At 36.8% G+C, this 21,644-nt stretch overlaps 1 protein-coding gene across 4 annotated transcripts in view; it reads left to right on the top strand.

Moving 5' to 3' along the window:
* The first annotated feature begins 3,299 nt into the window (after positions 1–3,299).
* Positions 3,300–21,644, top strand: part of LOC137973113 (E3 ubiquitin-protein ligase RNF220-like) — a 21,857-nt gene continuing 3,512 nt past the window's right edge. Inside the window, exons 1-15 of one of the 4 annotated variants that reach the window (XM_068819852.1) lie at positions 7,128–7,185; positions 7,360–7,517; positions 11,407–12,127; positions 16,587–16,704; positions 17,065–17,110; positions 17,191–17,283; positions 17,389–17,473; positions 18,402–18,538; positions 18,773–18,893; positions 19,176–19,275; positions 19,938–20,024; positions 20,476–20,589; positions 20,686–20,740; positions 20,823–20,864; positions 20,957–21,031. In XM_068819852.1, coding sequence (XP_068675953.1) covers positions 11,407–12,127; positions 16,587–16,704; positions 17,065–17,110; positions 17,191–17,283; positions 17,389–17,473; positions 18,402–18,538; positions 18,773–18,893; positions 19,176–19,275; positions 19,938–20,024; positions 20,476–20,589; positions 20,686–20,740; positions 20,823–20,864; positions 20,957–21,031 — 1,794 coding nt within the window. In that variant the 5' untranslated portion in view covers positions 7,128–7,185; positions 7,360–7,517. Of the gene's footprint in view, positions 3,437–5,388; positions 5,509–7,127; positions 7,186–7,359; positions 7,518–10,347; positions 11,126–11,406; positions 12,128–16,586; positions 16,705–17,064; positions 17,111–17,190; positions 17,284–17,388; positions 17,474–18,401; positions 18,539–18,772; positions 18,894–19,175; positions 19,276–19,937; positions 20,025–20,475; positions 20,590–20,685; positions 20,741–20,822; positions 20,865–20,956; positions 21,032–21,644 lie in introns of those variants that run through there. The other 3 variants (XM_068819855.1, XM_068819853.1, XM_068819854.1) reach the window with 3 other exon arrangements.

Here is a 21,644-nt window from a genome sequence, read left to right as displayed (position 1 = left end):
TTGAACTCTGCGTTAGCTTTCTGGGTCTTTCGTCATAAAACTTCACTTATTCTAATGGTCAAGGTCAGACTTGGGCTTTTTTCTGTAGTAGAGGTAATTACATAAATCCCTTTTATGTTGCGCTATTGGCGGCAGTTGGCTGAAAAACATAATTTACCATGCGTTTCGCTATGTGGTTCATCTGGAGTTTGTTTAGCCCTTTTCATTATACTGTGAGTGAAGCTTTTTATCGAAGGAAACACCCAAGTGTGACCTCGACCATTGTTGGCTTGGTCGTTAGCCATCCCCCTTAACTCGGTAAAACTGAATCCTCTATGGATTGGGCTGTAACCTCCTTGGTGTCAGTTTGCGCTGGTCACTAAAAACCGAAGCTCATTTCAAAGTCCAAGGAAATTAGGGCAAGGTCGCAATTTTTCTGAACTCTCGGTGATAAAGATAGTTACCATAATTTCTCGAAAGAGAAGAAAAAGCATGTTTTTAATTGCACTTTTTCTTGCTAATAAATTTGGTCTTTTCGTCCAAAGGCAAATTTACCCTTGTGATCTCCTCGAGTCTCGGCCAAACAGTCTTGGTGATAGAAGCATCTGCTTAAAGTCTAAACACTTCTGTGGACAGAAGTAAGAGTTAGACGACAATTACGTTGTTAGAAAAGAAGCGCTATTTTTATTATTAAAATTTTGTTGCTTGAGTCTCCTAAGTTGTGTTATGATGTTGTTACGTCGCACCCTGTTTCATTCACCCCCTCCTGGACACTCCCATCGCTAATTGTAGCGGAGATGACCGAAGGTCTGGATTTCTGTTAAAAATCAACCCATTCTCTTCTACTTCTGAGTTAACGGTTATCGTTTATTCCTAATTCGCTCTGAATTTACCGTTATCGTTAACTTAGAAGACTAGAAGTTTGATATGGATTATGGGAAATGGTCACGTTTTTTAAAAAAAGACATAACATATGTATGGACACAGACTACTTGACCACCTCCCTATAGCCTGTTAGCTGCGTATAGTCATTCTACAATGTTCAGTTGGCGTTGCTGTATTATCACTCGGCAACAAAGAATATTAAACACTTCAAAACAAAGCTAAACAATACAAAATCAAAGCTTAGCAGCAGTGATATTCTATGGGAGACGTTTTTTTTTAAGTACGTGGTGTCTTGATCCTCAGTGGTGAAGCGGAAAGAAAGTGGTTTACATAAAAGGACAAAATCCGTGTTCTAGTCCACAGATATAAGGAAAGGAACTTTATTTAAGTGTCTAGTCGTTATAGCGCTGGAGCGCTAATTGGGGACACTGTAAACTGAAATGAACAATAAAAGTAAATCAAGTCAAATGTTGGTTTTTGAGGAGAGGGGAAACCGGAGTGCCCGGAGAAAACCTCTCGGAGTAGAGAACCAACAAACTCAACCCACATATGACGCCAAATCCGGGAATCGAACCCGGGCCACATTGGTGGGAGGCGAGTGCTCTCACCACTGCGCCATCCCTGCACCCCTTTTTCTCTGCCACCACAAGTCCTGAGACATAGTATGCTAAATTAACGATAATAGTAAATTCCAAGCAAATGACTGAGGGAGAGAAGACCTCTGGTTGAACCCTGAAACAAAGTGTGTTCATTGGTTTTCGTGAAGAATAATGACAAGCGTCTCTGATTTGTGCATTCATATTAGCATGAGGAGCGAGCAGGCGCAGTAAGGTTCAAATAGCCAATTTTTGGCTCTTAAGAACCCTACGTCGCTTGTTCTCCTACATAGAGTTTCCCAGAGCCTCGGGTTATGCGCAGACATGAGACGCGAGGCTCTAGAGACGAGAATTTCGTCGCTATAATGGGGTGACAAGCTAGTCGAAATCGTTAAATCAGCCGGATTTTGATTGATAACCATTCATTGGCTTAAACAAGGGTCTGTACTGTCCCCTCTCTTCCAGGTTGAGTCTGGAGCATGCAACTCTCTCATACTTGATATTTTTTGTGACGTCTTCAAATGTCAAATTATTTCATGACCATTTTAAAAATACGATTCGACTCGAACAATGGCCATTCACAGTCCCAAGGGTAATAATTATGTAAGGCTTATGATCGGTGGGAGAAGTCTAATTTTGCGGAAAAATAATGTCAGAATTACTCGGTCTGTTTAAAATCTCCGTGACACAAATACATGAATCAGTGAGAGATCTTGCCAACCCAATTTAGTTTTTGTGTCCTCCGTTTTCCATGGGAGCTCCCGAAGTTAAAGCAGTGAAATTTGAACAATGTGCCAAGGATAGAAAGAACTGAGCGCTTGTCAGATCGTGATAAGCCTGGTTTTCACAAGACTAGCGGCGCAAGCTTATTTCACCGCGAAAACGGGCCTGACGCATGCATAAGCACGAGCGATTTCGCAAAAAAAATTCAGCGCGTAGCTTATTCACAAAAATTTCTTTGTTGTCGCATCCGGCTTTTCGAGTGCATTTTTGGAAGAAAATCTCTCGGGCGTTGGCTGAATGTTCTAATTTTCTAGAGGACTTGAACATTTAATATCCTTAAACTAGGCATTAGGTATCTTTTGTTTTTTTTTTCAATTAACCATTGTAAGTTAGGTAGGCGAGTACCGTGTTTTGTAATAAAACGCTTACTTGGAAGAATGTAATTATTTGTAAAACAGATTTAGCTTCCATTTTAAATAAATTGCAAGGAAACACATAAGCCAGTTCTATCATCGCTCCTTAAATAGAAAAAACTGATTACTACCAGCTGCAAATGCACTCCTAATGTTGTAAAGAGGTAATAAGCTTTACTTTTTCAGACCATTTCGTCTTCAGGCTTCACTTGAAAGCTTCCAATGACAAAGTCGAATAACCTTGATCGGCATGCCACTTACTGAGTGTAATTTGTCATTAAGGTTACTGTTTATAGTTTACTTTCATCCAGACGTCTTCATAATTAGCTTCCTTAATGCTTTGTTCGGTTTGATTAACTATTTCAATATTTAAGCTGCGAATCGGATGTAAGGGTTAGCATTTAGCTCAGCGAATTTTCCGGCTTACATTTTACTCAGTTTTCGTAATGACAAACGCCTCAGTGAACACCTGAAAGGTAAACAATCATGCTTTAATATTTATTCTTTACTTAAAGTTCTTTCATTTACCTTCTTTTCTTTAGTTTGAGTCGAAGACGTACTTTAGTAAAAATTGATTGATCCGGGTTACCTTTCACATGACACGCGCGATTGTTTGCTCTAATCTATAATACATTTCTTAAGGTAACACGTAACTACTTAGGTAAACAAAACTATGCCTACCCGGCTTTTGTTTATTATGAGTCAACGATTTGCGTTACACTATAGGCTGCAACTTTTAGTTCATTACCTCCAATACTTAACAGTTGTATTTTAAGTAGTGGCAGCATACTCACTAAAACCAGTACAATTGAACCTTCACATACTTCTGAAGGCATCAAGGTAAGTCAGAAGTTTTGCCGGCATAAAAGTGCACGATTGAGACTATTTTGTTCATGATGTTTGCAAAAGGTTCTGTTTGCTTTCTTTAACGGCAAAAGCGAGTAAATGATCGGCTTTTTATGTCGATTTTTTGTCTTTTTTGTTAAGTTGTTTCAAAGCCTTCGCTCGACCACCCGTCAAATTAGATCCATACCAACCTTAGTACTGAATCCCGCACTAGGCTGAAATGTCTGAAGATCAGTGAGTCCTGCCGTGTGTCTTGCCTATCGTATGTTCTTGGGTCGACGTATGCCGATTGAGTTCAAAACCTCAATGATAGTGAATGCCTATTTGATCAGGAAAAGTGAACGGTTTGATCTTCTGCTATCCTGTATTTTCAATGCTCTCTTGTATGAACGTACGGACCTCAAACTTTGAATTCGTGTAGGATTCAGTGACGAAGTCTGCGTTTTATTCCAGCTGTTTATCGTGATGAGGAACAAAATAATCGCAAGAATTCGTTGTCTTCACCATTGAACTATTATAAAGATACATTTTGAACTGCGACGGCCAGAAACAAAACTCCACCCTCTCATTTAATTTAGTTTAAAGTTAAATTGTAACAAGTTCACCCTAAATGAAACCAGGGGAATTCGGGAAACTTAACCAAATCAACCAAGTTTATGTATTTGGAGACAGCATTACAGTTACTAAAGTAAAACCTTGTAAAATACAAGAAAGTTCAATTTAACCAATAAATGAACCGTGACATTTTGAAAAAATCAAAGTCTGAGAAAGACGAAGCATTCTTAATTTTTTGACAACAACATTATTAGGAGCCCTTTTTTTTTCCATGAACGTTGTTATGATGAGCATTTTCAGTACCTCAGCTTATGGACAAGCTGTAAGAGTTTCAGCATCCATGTTCATAGTTTCTTGAGTGTCTGAGTGTCAGGGTTCGTTTCATAGTCATAGTTAGCTATGGTCTAGTCGCAAAATGGAAAGAATCCCGTGACTCTCGATATTGCCGTTTTCAGTAAAGAGAATATCCCCGTACAAGACGTTCTGTTCTCGTAATTATGGGCAGGCAGTGCTTGAACCTTCTGGGATATATGTTTCAAAGTGATACTTCTTCATCAAGAGGATGGTGTATTCGAAGTTTCTTCATACCAGTCTACTAAGCCGGTCTTTTTCCCTGGAAAGTATATCGGTTTACTTTGGTTTCCAACCAATTTCTTGGTTTCGGGTAATCATCGGTTGTCGTAAGCCCGGCTCGATTTGGACCGGATCTTCCCCGAGCTCATTTCCTGAATCGAGCCTACGGTTGTCGATCCTCAAGGAAAGCTATTGGGAATTTTTCACGTTGACTGCCATGACATTGGTGATAAGTTTTAAGACTGAACGACTGTTTAAAGATAATACTCAATTATTATCTCTTCTTTGAAAAGAACTCCAGTCTGGAATGCTATAATGTATCTTACCGCTGGAAGACCGAATCGTTGACAAAAATAAAATGCCATAAATTTGCATTGATTCTGTTAATGTTTGATCTCTTACTTTCTGAATTACGTGAAGAAAGATATCCTTAACTTGTGGACATTTTACGTCTGCGTCTAGCATTATATTTTGCTCAGTTCTATTTCTTGGCGTTGCTGATCAAGCGCTAACCTGTATTTCGCGTGACTGATAAAACTGTTGAAGCAGTGTATTAAAGCCCTGTTGAGTCATCGCTCTAATTATTCACCTATAACAACCAAGAATGAAGAATAACTGGGTAGATATGACATGACATTTCATACATGCTCTGCCAAATAATTGGATAATTACAAATACGCCTATCAAATTTAATTAACTTTAGGTTTAAATATTATTTTCGCGAGAATCTCACTCAGCGTTCAGTCTTGTTTTACAGACCCGATTAGCCAATTGCTCATTTTTAGCACACAGTTGAATGTTAAATGACATATTTACTTGTTACCCGGGCAGCAGTCAATGGTAATGACTTCGGAAGTGTGACATCCATCCATATTGTACTTTAACAAAACTAAACGTAGACTGGGACTCACAGACGTCGAGTCGTCCGGCCCGTCAAGGTAAGTCTTTCACAACTTACGACTTCACCAATAATGGTTTTTATTTAACACACTGTGGACTAAAACCTTTGATCGCTAATATGGGCATTATAAATTTCACAGGGTGACAAAAAGAGCAGTGGGATAATAAAGAGTCAAAAGTGTCATGAATTCTATTGTTGCCAGCCGGCCGCTATCATCCGAAGACCATGTGCGAAAAAGAAGAACCATAATTTTGTACTAAAAATTGCTGATTCATTTCAAGTTATTTGAATATTTCTCTCTCTCGCATTTATTAGTTCCGTTCGGTTGGTGCATAGCTAGTGTGTAAATGTTATTTAGCCATTAGTTTATATCTTGTGACGCATTGCTTAATTTAGAATTCGGAAGATGACGACTGCGTCAATTTAGTTTCAAAGCAGACCTCCATTTTCTACTGAAGCAAAAGTCGTTTAACAGAGCCAAATCAGATAATAAAATGACCTGCGGTAAATCAAATTAATTATCAGGGGATACGAATGCAGTGAACGCGGCGGTGACGTCGGAGTTAGATATTCCTTAACTGAAAAACCCGTGATTAAAAATCTCGTCAAGAGTAATTCAATTCGGCCTGGAAGGAGTAACTTAGTTAATAAATGCAATCGCAGATGCTGGAGTATTACATATTACTAAAACACGAAGGTGCAAAACTCTTTTTCGACGTTGCAACCAGTCGATTTCAACGGCACACTCATTTTTTTTTATTTTTTACCCCAACTATCTCGTGAATGAAAAGATGGAGTGTTGAGTTTCAGTGTTTTTAAACGCTTTTCGCAATTTATATCGAAACTAGTCTTGATTTATAAAGTAAATATTTATGAATTCTACGTTTGATCACCTTTACTTGTATTCCCTAGTCCATAAAAGCCTAGAAATTAATCCCTGCGCAGTCGGTTAGGATCAAAAGACCTCATTTACAAAGCAATTTCGCTTTACGTCTTTTAACCTTATTTCCCTCTTACATCTGGGTAAATTTTTTATCACTAATAAAGTCTGATAAAAATTCCAAAAACTATGCTCTCAGTCTTTTCGAGAATCTTGTACTGCGATATTTTAACTCTTGCCCAGGCGTGCCAAGGCTTCGAGTTTCCAAGGATGTTTCTCAATTCTTCAATCTCAAGTGCAGTGTCCTTCTTCTTAGCGCATTCCGTTTAGTGTTTTTTTAACAGCACTGCCTACGTTCTGGTTAAAGCCTTGGTGTCTTCAGAGCGAGATCGTTTCAACAAATTATACTCTAAAAATGTGTGTCAATTCGCGAGGTTCTTCTATTATTTTTTAAATCCAGTTCCTCCAGCGACGTTTTTTAGACGTAATTCAAGGTTGGGCAGACTGCTTTTCGATTTATTATTATTTTATACCTTGGTAAAATTGCCTGCGAAAAACGCAGTTATAAAAATTATATACTCCCAAAAATGCTACCCTAACGTTTAGATCCCCCGCGACACAAAGATCTGTAAATAAAGAAAACTCTAAACTAACATGAGTCGAAGTCGCGCATCGTGGTGGGGTGTCATTTTAAGCACAGGGCATATGGCTTGCTAGGATTTCATCTAATTACTATACTTAGAGGCAAGATACCGTTAGTAATTTGCATACTAAACGAGAGTGTATTTACACTTCAAAGGACTAAGCGCTCACTTACAGCTTATTCGACTGAAGGTGGTAATATATTTTCCCATCAACTATCATTTTGATTATAGTTTTTTCGTGATATTGTCCTTTATTTTCTTTTCCCAGGAAAACTTTCCTTTTGACGAATTACCCTTGAAACGTCTGTAATTTTCACTCCAAAAAAATCATCGTTAATTTTTTGTTTTGCTTCTCTCTTTTCAGTGCACGCGTTTTGTTTTCGCTTAAGGCAATTAACTTAATGGATCAGGAAAACCGGGGATTATGAGAGAGTGGAGTTTGTATCAGTGTCATAAATTTTCCCTCAGGAAGCCAAGATAAATAGCTTGTTTAAGGAAGAAGGTTATACCCCGCATTTTACAGTTAAGTTATTAATTTTCTTAGGCCAGATAATCTTTGTATTCACTGACAACACTTAATTTTCCGGCGACTAGGATCTGATTAATTCTGTGTCCATCAGAGACCTGTCCTTTCCGACAATATTTAACTAAAACAGTGGAGAAAAAGACATAAAATGCTAAATGACTGATCTAGCCTGTTAAATGCCTATTTTGAGGCCGCTAGAAACGGTATAATGTGATTGTATTTGATGGACAACTTTAAAGCAGACTGAATCCATTTTTTTTAAATTGATTAGATGCTTTAGACCTCAATACATTTCTTTCAAGTTTTAGCTGTGGAGCTGGATAAATAACAGACAAATCATGTAAAACATAGTAGCCCAGAATTGTAAAAAAGAGCATCGTGACAACATGCAATTTACATTCAGCCTCAATTTTTCTTCAGTCAAAATAGCCTCCGTGTAATTCAAAAGCTCAATACATATGTATTAGGGCTTTAAATTTCGCGTGTCATACTTTCCGATTAGATATTTCTTTATGGAAATGATGAAGACAGGTGTGCTCTTATATTAGCTTATCACCCTCGGTGTATTTTGGCAGCGAAGAATTCAATTTGAAAAATGTTCCAAAGAGCTTTCTCTCCGATCTCTTCGGTAGCGGTCTCAATCAAAAAGAGGAAAATTAGTAATACGTGAAGTGAATGCTAAATTTGTAAACCGGAATTCAGCTCGCCAAATTTGCTATAAAATTTGTAAATTGGAGCGGTTGTTTTGCAAGAACTTTATTTATCCTTTGCTCCTATTAGTGTAGAGTGAAAAACTGGTTAGCTTTGCAATGGTCGGTGTTTGCATAATATAAACAAAGGGCTTGTACCTTAGATTAATTTTGCTTTATTAACCATCACAATGCAATCATTTCACCCGGACACAAGATTCATGGCAGCTGCGAATTTTAAATTTCTCTTAAAAGAGTTAAATTGTTGTGAAATTGCACCCGAGCAGAAAAAAGGTCTCACTTAATTCTATCGACTTAGTTCAAACTTTACTATTCTTCAACTATCAATTAGTTCACATTGATTTTGAATTAAAAGTTCGATATTGATAACAAAATTAAATTTCGAAAAAAATACTCCAGAGTGGTGAAAGATTGCCAAAATGGAGCTCGAAGTCACAGCGGGATTTGACTTCATTGTTAGTGTTTCCTTCCTATTTCGAAACAAGTTGATTTCAGTCTACTTTCAGTTCGTATCTTCTTGTTTCCAACTGATTAAAAATTGTTGAAACAACATGAAGTTTCTAAAACAAATGATTCACTACGTGGGAGATCAGAGATCCATGTAACATTTTTTTCGGAAGTTTTCGTTTTAAAGACGCCAGCAACCGCTTAAGTTCAATAACTCTTCCCTGCCATGTATTGTCTCGTTTGCGGCCAAAAATTATTAACTTTTCTTGCATTCCGCCTTTTCTTGGGAGCGCGCCAACAAAACCGTAAACGAACGTGTTAGACCTTTATTCTTCTAGCTTAAAAGCGGGCGGAAAACACGAAAAGAACATTCCAATTTATCATTTTGATCCCAGCCCATCGTACTTTAGAGTCTATTTTTTAAATCATTGTTTTTTCGTTAAACAATAAAACATCGTTCATAATTTTTAACACCGTAAGGGGCCTCTCTTAACTGAAAACTCACCGAGTAATTCTTCAACAAGGAAAAATCTCTTGTTTAACAATATTTTCAGTTTAAATAACTTTAATTAGCATAGAAATTGGTCGACTCATGCAAGTTCTGGCTTCCTGATTATAATTTAAAACTCTAAACTGGGACTTAATGGATTATGAATGCGATTTTTGCTTTCGTCTTGAAGTGAATTAGTGTCCGCGAATTCGAAATCAATTCCGGCCGCATTCACAGACAGACAAGTAAATTTTCAGAAGGAACTGACTCAGTTGAAAAAATTCCAATTTTCATCTTAATTGTTTTAATACAGACCACCTTGCATTCATTAGAAACTCAGCAGGAAATTTAAAGTTAAACTCTGAGCGATGATATATCTTTTTTTTAAGTAAAGCAATAAGCTATGGCTAGAGTTCGCACAATGAGCACTGCGAAATTATATATTGCAATTCGAGCAATTGATCCATAACATATTAAAACAAGATCATGAAATGTTTGATCTCTAAATTAAGAAAGCGGATCAGTTTTCAGTCAACCAGAAATCCGTAGGGAAAGGTGGATTTTAAAGTAACAACAAAGTATCGTTTTAAATTTACTTTCAAAAATTTCCTCAGCGTTCAAATCGCAACCCTTGAAGGCTAATAAGACAATATCCTTCGCAAGAGGCCTTCTCGAACGCTTTACAAATTCATATCCTGTCTTATGACAAACTGAGAGTCTTTATTCAATAAATATTTAGAAACGGAAACTTCCATAGACACCAGGGAACTAATTGACAAAGATAGATTCACTGAACTACCGGAAAACATCGACAAGAGATGGTTAATTGCGTCGAAATATGAGCCAAATTTTCGACCTGTGAATAAGCTACTAAAAATTTGGCAAAGCAAGGCGTATTGTAAACAAAGTTTTCATTGAATGAAATTTGTTCATTAAAAATAACTTTGTTTATCACTTGCCGTCTGAATACCATTTGCTTAACATTTGTCTGCGGTTCGCTTCGGGTTTAGCCGCTAATGACGGGAAAGGTCTTCAATTTGCTCTGTTTTCGCCCTCTGAGTATTTATTGTTAAAAGGCATTGGGTCTCAATTATCATATTAAAAAAACACGTCTTTGATGCTTGATTTTACCGCTGGATCTTTAACTTTAAATCTAAATAACCAGTTTTTCAAAGTGTTTGAAGCAAAGTTTTTTATGAAAGTTTGGCGGCACTTGTGATCCGGATGTTTGTATGAATATGGGAAGAATCATCGCAGAATGTTGGTTTAAGAAGCTGGTTAGCAGGCACTTTTGGAAATTTCAAAATTGCCGGTTTGACTACAGTACATGAATCGCCGTACCACTGAGGGTAAAACATGTCGTTGTGACATGAAAACGAGATACGACCCGTACGCGCATGCCCATTAGGTTCAAAATAAAAACGGTCTTCCGCCGTCAATTCTAGTTAAATGGTTTTTCTCTCAACCTTGGGTGGTGGATCGCTGCTCAATCTGTTTCATCCTCCGGTTCTTGCTTTGGAGCTCTGGCTTGCGAGCTGAAAAACAAGTTCTCGTAATTCCTAGAAGGAGTATTTCTGTTTTCGCCTTACAGATTTTGCATACGAAAGCGTCTACGAAAACGTACTGCAGTGGTGTGCATCTTGGAAGCATTGCCAATTTCTCATTATTTGGTCAATACAACGAACTGCTGGCAAACGAGATCGAGTCAATCATAAACAGCTTCTTTACCACCAAAGCAGTCCTGAAATTGCTTAATTATCTTCTGAAACGTGACTTATTTAAAGATCTGCAAATGAAGAAGACAAATCGGTTGTTGAGACGTAAAAACTATTCGTTCACACTGGCTTGACTATTAAAGATTTGGGGTATTCATCCATTCTTTAGAAAGAGAAAGAGAGAGACAGAGACAGGAAAATACCAGTAGTCGGTAACAAGCTGAGGAGAACTTTTTTGCAAAGTACAGTTGTGTTTAATTACTGCTTTAATTTACAGTGTTGCTGTTTCAAACATTGCGGTTAACTGATAAGCTTAACTTTTCCTTGAAATGAATTAAATTGAAAGACATTTTTATCTTGGCTGGTGGCGTAGAATTGGTAGATTGAGGCTAATTTCGTTGTGAATGAAGGTGGAAGAGTAAAGTTTGTTGCAACTGTAATAAGCAATTAAATACCTGTGTGTTAAAGATGTTCAGCCTCTTACTCTAAACTTCCAAGTTTACTTTTGTTGTTGTTCAACCAGATGGAGAAACTTAGTGGACCTGCATATATTCCAAATCCTTTGACATCTCCAGCACTTATGGTACTGGCCTCAACAGCAGAGGCAGCTCGCTCATCATCGTCATCACCAGGTCCAATAAATGATTATCATGCTGTATACTCCTCACCATCAAATCGCTACATTGATGGTGAAACTGTTCACAGGATGGTCTTGAATTCAACTCATTATCAGCACAGATCATCGCATCTTTCGTTGTACCCTGGTTCAGAACATTATGCTGAGAGGATCCCACATGATTTTGGACCACATTTTCTTCAGCTTCATCATCACCTTGGTGGAGGACTTCTCCACAAAACAAGTGGTTCAACAGCAGTGTTTAATGGCACAGGAGCATTCCGCCGAGTGCTTCCTCCAGAACATGCATTCCCCTTCCATCATATGCAGCATCAGCGTACCTTATTAGAACGTGAACATGTTGAAAGCTTGTACAAAAACACTGAACTTGATAAAGAAGTGGTCAGTAAGGAGAAGATACTCCCTCTCAAACCAGAGAAAGACAATGATATCTATCTTAAAAGAAACAGATCTAAAAGCCCAAGTCCAAAGAGAATGAGTGTGCTTGATGATGCCAAGAATAACACTGTGGATGGTTTGAACATTAAAAGAGAGCAGAGTGAGAATACAGAATGTTGTAATAGTCCTGGAAGCGATGACGTTAAAACAGACGGAAATTCACCAAAAGGTAAATCACATTAATTTTTAAGGCTATGTAATTGAGAAATGGAAGGGGAATTCAAAGTTTTATTTTGCAATAAATTTCTTCTTAGGAAGTAGTGATTAGGTCTGGGTACAGCTCACTAGCTTTGAATTAAGGATTTTGTCAATGGTTTCCAGTGTCACCTTGGAAAGTAAGACCGTTCAATTGACTAGGTACCTTGTATGTTTTTAGCCACATGTTTCCAATTTAGAGCCAGGAATGGAACTGTATTATGTTGAGGAGGTAAATTATGAGTGATTTTTTGGGTTTGGAAGGTATACCTAAATTTTTTCCTATAAAATGTTATGTACATTGCAGTAATTTTACAGTTCATGACTTGTTTTAGTGTTATTTTCTTGGTGTTCCATTTGAATATTGGTGACAGGCTTTCTACAAAACTAGCTAAAAATATTGTTACTTCCACCTTTTGTGACAAGAATAGCTGCTTTACAAGAGCTTGAATTAAAAAACTTGTTTGAGCTTGAACTTGCAAGTAAGTGAGATAGAATAGTGAAATCAATATGGGTCCTTTATTAATACATCGACATGAGTAGTTCATGTAATGCTCAAAACGAAAATCTCTGCATTTTAAAAGATGGAAGTTTGGTAATATTTATTTGCAATCATGTAACAGTATAGTAGTTTGCAGCAGATAATAATTATACATGTATATGTGCTTTTGGATAGAAATTTTAAATTGAAACCACTGTGTTTTGTAATTTAATGTATTATTATTTAAATCAGCACCTAGTTAGTGAAATTGAAAAAGTCACTTCCAAGAAACCTGTTTGATTGAAATTTATCCAAGTTCATGTGCCAAGAGTAAAAAAATAGCAGAAACAAAGCTATAATTTGCAGATCAATTCAAACTCCGAAAGAGACTATTATTTTAAATGTTATTTCAATCCACAAGAGTTGTACTTCAGAAATATAATTCTTTTATACTTTTTTGAAACTTGCTGTATTGATAATGAAAACTTTATTTTGAATTTGGATGTATTTGGACCACTTCACTTTTCCACTGCCATTTGTTTTGAAAAAGTTCAACAAATGGTTGCGATAAAGCAAGAAGCTGGTTGTGGAGATGTTTTTTTGAGTTTTCGTTGATATGTGCTTGATTACATACACCTTTCAGTCTATTGTAAATATTGAGAGGTGTTTGGAATAGATGATTTGTAATACACTCCAACAATATTCTGAAAGCAGATGTGAATTAACATAACAATGTCAAATGCTTGCTAATTGGTTTTGTTTCCATGGCGTCCTCAACGTCTTTATTTAAACCTTGGAAATGTTGTAAGCAATGTATCTGTTCCCAATTTTGAATTAATTTTAGGAAAGAAATTTCAAACATTGTATACATAAATTTTTTAAGCTTGTATTTAATGTTATTTTAACAATCATTTCTTTTGTCGGAGTTGAAATATGAGTTTATAAAGTGGTGTCATTTTCATGAGACAACCACTGTCTTCATTGTCTTTTTGTAAATTGCACCTGTATGTTAAGTGCCCATTCACACACACTTTCTTTGTCCTCTTCTTTTTTCTTTTATCTTGATAAGAGGGAGAGTTAACTAATTTTCTTGCTAACATGTCTTTTTTTTTTCTGGGGAAAGTAGTGGGTTAAAGCTTTCTGCTATTGTTTGTTATCTAAAAGTTCTGTAGTTTTATAGATGCCAGTGTTGAATTGCACCTTAATCTGTCTTCTTGTTTTTGTTAGGTTAATCCGTTTACAGAGTACTCTAAATTATATGTCCCAGCATTGACTCTTAAGCCCTTTTTTTCAGTTACAAAATTTGTATTTTACTTGTGTTAATGTGATAAAATTATAAACCCATGCACAACCAGCATGTTTCTTTGAGGTTTTTTTTTTCCTCCTTTGGGGTTAACTTGAATTTTATTTCCAGTTATTTTTCTTTTTTATAACTCGACCAAAGATAATTTTGTCTTGATTTGCATATTCATCACTGTCTCTTTTGTTCTATTTTTTATTTTATCTGTTCTCAATGTTCTAGGTAGAAATAATAATATTTATTATTTTACAGTGTACATGTATAACACAAAGCTGTGAAGAAAATACTCTAGACTCAGGACTTACATTGACTGTGACAAATAATTTTATAGTCTCCTTGACATGAACAATGTGAATAAGCTGACATTATAGTTATTATTTTACTTGAGGTTATTATTTAAACCAATATCCTCCATTTTAAATCACTTACAGTATTTTCCTCGCAAAGGAATAATGTGAATTAGTCATGTCTAATGTTAGTAGACAGTGGTTAGTATTAGTTTTATTATGATTGGTTTAAGAAAAAAAAGAAATTTTTTGTGTGAAAAATATTGTTCCCATAGTGTTGAACTTGATATCACAGTTTTTGCTTGTACTTAGTTAAGAACTTATCCCCCTGGAAATGACATGGCTACCCTTGGCAACTCTGTTATCACATTTGCTTTTAGTCTTGAAATATACTCCTCTGTGTTAGGTACATTACAAGGCAATGTTTGCATTGTTAAGTGAAATATCCACTGTCATTTAGAGAAGGTGAAGGATATGGTGAAGACTTTTTTCAGAATTAAATGTCACTAACTGATGTTAAAGAAAGGATGACTCAACTTTGAGGGGTTGTTGAAGTTTGAATCAAAATAATTTCTTGTATCTCGTGTAGTTGAAGTATTTGAAATCACTCCTTTTTGCAAATTCACCCAAATAAGGAGTTCTAAGGTGCTCATGGTGTTTGTATAGAATGAATTTAACCAAGTGAAAGTGTCCAGCACTTTGCATCTCTAGCTTTCACCAGGCAACCAGCTTGTTTCTCCAGAGAATGTGCATCTTTATTTAATTAAACTTGTAAGAAAGTGTTAGGTTTCTTGGTTCATTAGAATTAAACATCTCTCATCTCTCTTATGGTCCATTATTTTACATCATGAAACATTGTTGCCAAAAGAGCTTGTTGATTTTTATTTCTTTTAAGTATAGAATCTAGTTTAAGAGAAGAGTGCAGAGATTAAACTAAGCAGGCAAAGTTAGCCAGCGTTTACATGAACATGGTTTCATTAATTTTGTAAATGCATCATTTTCGATGCATCAATTTGAATGTGGTTACTATTTTGACATGAAATTTGCATCATTCGATTCATAGTGCAGCGCTCACCGATTCCATCATGACTTTGATTTCTGGCGTAAACCGCTCCATGTAAACACTTCCAAACCGCATTGATTTTGACGCGGTTTCAAAGTTTTGAAACCATGAGTTTCTCTTTAACCCTTTCACTCCTTTGGGGTTCCCCATTGACGAGTAAAATTGTCTGGCGTTATATGGAGTAAAATGTATAAGTCTCGGTGGCCCTTACTGGAGTAAAAGGGTTAATTAATTAATTAAGCTGGACTGCCAGATTATTATTGTTTTGTGTCCCACCCCTTATTAAACCTCCTATCCTGTCACCTCCCACCCTACTTCCATTGGAAATTGCTATTTAGCAGCACAGATTCCTTGAAAAGATTGAGCTTTTTTTAAACCCCCCCATCCTTATCAGACATCACCCCAACCACCCTTCTTAGAATTTCCAAACATAGAACTGAATCAGTAGGGTCCAAAACAGTCATGAAAACCCTGTTTAAAAGTATTTTTATTTGGGGCTAATAAGTGCATCATACAGTAATTGCTTTGCAAGAATACATGTATTCATTCTATTTTGGTCCACAAGATTGTTTGGAAGCTCTTTTATAGGGAATAGAATATTCACAGTTGTGTTTTCATGTTGTCAAAACCATAAGTTTAGTAAGGTGTTGTTTTGAAAAGGGCATTGACATGGACAAAAATGAATAGGCCTTTTGCAACTAACGATCACATGGTACAAAATCCGCCATGCTGGAGGGCAAGCTCATTATTATTCCCCCACTGGGACATTAAAACAAAGAGACCTGAACCATTCAAGCTTGACTTGCCTTTGTTTTAATGTCCCAGTAGGGGAATAATAATGAGCTTGCCCTCCAGCATGGCGGATTTTGTACCATGTGATGGTTAGTTGCAAAGGGCCTATTCCACTCATTTTGTAAAAAAACCTCTTACCTTTTAAGGAAAAAAATTGTTAACAAATTTAACGTATTTTCTACGAGGCGGTGTTACTATGCAAGCCGCTCAATAAGCTGCAAGATTGTCTTTTCACTTCAATAATTGGAGACAAAATGATTATACCCAGGTGGAAAAAATAATAGTATATTTCTGTTTTGTGGTGTTCTTGTCAATGTTATCTTCATTGTTGCAAAAGCTCCCTTTCATCCTCTAGGGGACAGAAAATTATAAATATAGAAATGTAATGAGGGGAATTTTGGCTATTTTTCACCAAAGCACTAAACAACCATAAAAGGGCTTTGGATTACCGTTTAGTGGTAACTTAAACATTATTTGACTTTGTATGTTTTATTTTTGTCTGATTGTCAGGAAGACGGAGATCTTCATCTCAAGCTCCCTGCTGTCCAATATGCGGAACAACAATCAGACCAGGAGAGATGGAGAGCCACTTTGCCTGGGAAATGGAGCGATTCTGTGAAGAAAACAGGTTGGTGAGATACCTGCCCTCCACATTCTTATCATAATCATTGTGAGACAATAGTTATTCTGGAAACTGCTAGATGTTGATTGGTAGCATTCTGTATCTCTGACGAAGGGCTAACGCTCGAAACGTCAGCTTTTAGAATTTCTGTACGGTGGCCAATTTACATTATCAACTCTGTTGATAAAACCAATTTTTGTATACTACTTCCCCACCGACGCAGCACCACAGTTTCTTTGGGAACTAACCCCTTGATCCTACTGGAGTTTGACTCGAGACCTCCAGCACTGTATTCTGAGGGTTTACCTTGCAAGTGATAAAGCTAAGCTGTAAATAAGTAACCAGAGCATGTTTTTTTTTCCACAGGAAATTGCGGCGAAGTCAACGGGAAGCTCCTTTGCAAACAAGAAAGGTACGTAATTTTTTAAGTGAGGACTTGGAAGAAAATGTTAAACAAGTTCAACACTGACACAGACTTGACATTCTTCATAGAATGGTGAAACTTTTCAAAGGAAGTGGAAACAAGAGGGAAAAGCAGATTCAAGTCAGCGTCTAGACGACACACCAGCCAGTACTAGACAACAGGCAAGTTAAAAGCAATGTTTTAACGCTATCAACTGATTGCCAAGTGCTTGGTGAGCCTTCAATTTGTTTCTTTGTACATGTACATGTGTTTTTTATCATCAACAGACATATTTGAGGGTCTGTGCAAACAGGATGGCTAGAAATGGTCGCTCCACTGCACTCAAACCAACAAGATCCAGAAGTTCGCAAAGTATGCGTCTCTTTGATAGCATTCTTACACTATGTTGTAATAATTATTACTTTTGCCGAGCTGGCTATAGACCTTATTCATAAATGGCGGTCATATTTTTAATTCTTTTGTACTTGTGCAAATTAGCCTACCAAGCCTCATTTCAGAGCAAGAATTCTTCTCAATTCACTGTAGGGTATCGAGGCTTGGTAGGCTAATTTGCACTTCGACAAAAGAATTATAAATTGACCGCCATTTATGAATAAGGTCTATAACTAGTCTCATACCCGACAAGCACAAATGGAATGAATTATTTGTTTATTAAATTTTCATCACATTTTGAATGCTTGGACGCTTGGAAATTAAAGTCAATCAGTTTGCAGCTTGGCAACACTTTACTCAATCAGTTTCCATAATTTGAGTCATATGGTATATGAGCTGATAACCAAGATTGAGTGAACCAATCGAAAAGCTAGAAATGCAAAATCTGGGTCTAACATTTAATAAATAACAACTATTCACCAAAGTGGAGGTGGCTAATGGTAGATATTTATCAAGCCGCGAAGCAGCAAGGTAAATATTTACCACTAGGCACCAACACTGAGGTGAATAGTTGTTTTAGTATGTATTAAAACAGTGAGATAAGATAGTACAAAAATATGATTTTTATTCATTATTCCTCCAACGATTACAATATTTTTGGGCGCAAACCCTGCGTGAGTTGCTCGCAGGTGAATGGCAAAGGATATCCGGAGTTTGAACAACCAATCAGAGTGTGCGTTGAATGCTATCCAATGTTTTAGTATATACTAATAACAGTTAATCTTACTGTTTTAAATGCAAATATAGTACGAGGATGGCAAGAAATGTGCAAAGTCTATTTGAACAAGTCTTTTAATTGTTAAGAAATTGACATTACCATTAATTTTCTTGTTATTGTTGTCTAAAGGTTCACCGCTTCACTCCCCTATGGTGGCAGAAGAAGGTCCTTCCGGTGTCAAGACAACCATTTGTCCAGTTTGTGAAGAGGTGATTCATGGCAGCAGTAATGAACTAAATTCTCATGTGGAATCTTGCTTGAGAAAGGTATAAAGCTGTCTTTTTATCCATAAACTGGTTAAGGCTCAGCTTTAATCCATATGGTATCTCTTCCGTCATGCATAGGCAAACCACTTGCATTTGAAAACCAGAGTACTACAACAAAAGATTATGAAGCGTTTGTGTAGCACTCTAATCTTGCTGTCTAGTTTGTTATTCAGTATTTTACACACAGCAAAGGTTTCTGCAGAGATATAAAGTGAGTGCTATTTTATTCCCCAGAAGGAAGGTGGTGAAGTTGATGACAATGATGACACCAGTGCTCATGAAGTGTTTGAAGAATACGAATGGGCTGGACAGACAAGGATACGGGCAACATCTTTGCTGGAAGGGGGCTTCAGAGGTACGTACATGTATTGTTATGCTTATGGTGTATTACGGTGAATACAGAAAGTGTTTGAACCGTTTTGTTAGCCCAGTCCTGCACTTACAAGTTTCTTAGCTTAAACACAAAGTTTTTCAAAGATAAGTTTCTTTACCAATGCATTTTGTGTTGTGCCTTGTTGAGAAAATAGTTGAAGTTTTAATAACTCTCTTTTAATTAAATTTGTCAACTCAGACCGATATGCCACGAAAGATGAGTAAATGACTACATATCGTTGTCTTTGTTTTGGATTTGATTTAGCTTCAGGATTTCAGACTGGTATTAAACGCAGAAGGGAGGATGAAGATGTTGGTGACCTCAACATTGATGGTGATGATTCTGAAGAGTATGGGAAGCCACAGTATCCTTTCAAACAATAAATTGTTTTCTATATGTAAAAATGATATTATTTACATTGTAAATACCCGGCCTTGGTTTAGAGTAGCTGTCAAAAGCTAATAATGTGCTTACAATCTCATAATTCCATTACCAAACAGTCCTAGCCCATTCCAAGACAACCCTCACCAAGTTTGGTGGTGTGAGCGTGCTTCTTCCATAAGGGGAAAGAAGATTTCTGGGATTCTATTCGCCTCACTTTCAACTTTCTTGTATTGCTTTTATTCCTCAAACAGTTATATTTTGAAATGCCAGTTCTGTGGGCAAGGCTTCTGCAATGTTCCACAGGTGTAGTAAACTTTAGACTGGAATGTGACAACTTATGCAATTAAGTTTTCGTTTCTGAGCGTCCATTCTAAGATACGTTTCTTTTAAAATGCACAAACTGGTGCTGGTAATCCTAAATTTCCTCCAAAGTAAATTTTATTCTTGCCTTAAAGACCTAAAAAAATTTCCCTCCTCAAGAGAGCATTTTTCTAACAATTCTTCCATTTCTGTTGTCTCTGTGTGTGCATATGAAGATTTTAATCTTCTAAGTGTAATCTTCTTCTGACACTTAAAAAGTGTCAGTAGGGAACAAAAGTTTTTTCCTCTAGTTTCCTTAATATATGATCCTTGTTAACCAAGATACACAGAAGCTGATGTGATTCTCTGCCAGTCTGATGAACAAGATGAAGATGATGCTAGGCAAGTACTGAGAGACGCTGTGATCAGGTTAGAATGTTCTTTAGAACTCTCCTGCTCATTCGATAAACATCATTTTCTACAACGGATTGCCTCTTACGGGGGAGACCTAAGATTGAATGCTCGGAAAAGTCTGGATATGACTGTGGCGCGTCAGCGGACCTTGTGCGATTTTGGCGCAAAAGAGCCGGTATACGGTGCGTTCTGAGTAAACCGTATTCCACATATTTAAAATAAGCTCTTAGTATCGATGCTGTAGCTCTAAGATATCTGATTCTAAGGCCAATCGCAGTTTCCACGAGCTCATTTTCTTGTTCTTGTATTTTAGCAATTCAAATTCCGATTGGTTCATAACGTAGTCTTTACTTTAATGTCCACAGTAGTTTGTTTAGTTTTGGTTGCTCTATATTCAAGCAAAAATGTCCCCATAAATACTTGATTCATGTATGAAACATCAGATCATGCCAGATTTTTTTTACAGTGGCGAAAGTTCGCCCACAGAAAAGAGTTTGCCAAGAGAGAATTGTGAAGGCCTCAATGAAGATGATCCTTCCCAAACAAAATCAAAGAGTGAAGACGCAGAACAAGACGATAGGTGAGCCGAGTACGAAGTGCGCTGGAATAAAAACTGTTACTGTCTTTACGATTTTTGACTTTTCATAAATTTGAGTTCCACGCAAATTTCTTTTAGGTCTAGCAATCCCGACCTCGTCATTTGCTCTCTTAAAGCTCGACTCAAAGAACTGGTGAGTGATCCTAGATACTAGGGGTCGGTTTTTCAAACGTTGTATTTGTCATATTCATGGGTGTGGCCTCCTTTTTTTTTAGGGAAAAATGAAGTTGGAAAAAGTAAAGTGTTTAATATGTATGGTAGGTATTCAATTTCTTCCTTGTTTATTAGTAAGGAGGTAATTTAAAGCTCTTTAATCGTGGGACTAGAGACGCAATTTTTTATGTTTCAGGAAACTTACACAAATCCCTTAACATCCATTTCTTGTTGGCATGTTCATTGTGAGGAATGCTGGCTAAGAACTCTGGTAAGCATGATCCTTTCTTTGAGAGTGGTTTTCAATTTAAGGTCATAAAACTGCTTAAACTAATAATGAAAAGAGATGCAGGGAAACAGTTGCAGCAGGAAGACGCATGCGCACGATTAAAGGGGAAAATTTGTAGTCAATCACGAGTTTAAAACTCGAAAAATGGTAATGTGGAATTCCTTTACTGATAAAATTGTATTTACATCACAAACAAAAACGGCCTTTATCCAGGCGATTTTCCTCAAACTTGAAAAACGTCGGGCCGACTTTTTACTAGATTACCCAAATGCAATCCGTTTCGATCTTGTCCATTTGTGTCCACTCCATCCATGCTTCTTTTTGTTGTATTTCTTTTATGTTGTTCCACGGTTTTAAGTGGTTAAAGCAATGTTTCAATCTCCTTCTTGGATATTTTGGGTGTCATAAAATTAGATAATTTTGCGTGACATAGCCCCTTAAATCTCTTTATACGTTAACCGGACTGGAAGTGTCCTTACAGCATTTCAATCAAATCAAATTAAGTACTTATATAGCGTATGATCCATAGGTAAATGATCTCAGGCGCTTAAAATTAACAATAAGGTTATTTACAATGTTTAAAAATTATGACTAA

This window comes from Montipora foliosa, chromosome 10 (assembly GCF_036669935.1).
Source record: "Montipora foliosa isolate CH-2021 chromosome 10, ASM3666993v2, whole genome shotgun sequence".
In the NCBI taxonomy this organism is placed as follows: Eukaryota; Metazoa; Cnidaria; class Anthozoa; order Scleractinia; family Acroporidae; genus Montipora; species Montipora foliosa.
Note: the sequence above shows the minus strand (reverse complement) of the source record. Positions and strands in the feature narration are given on the sequence as shown.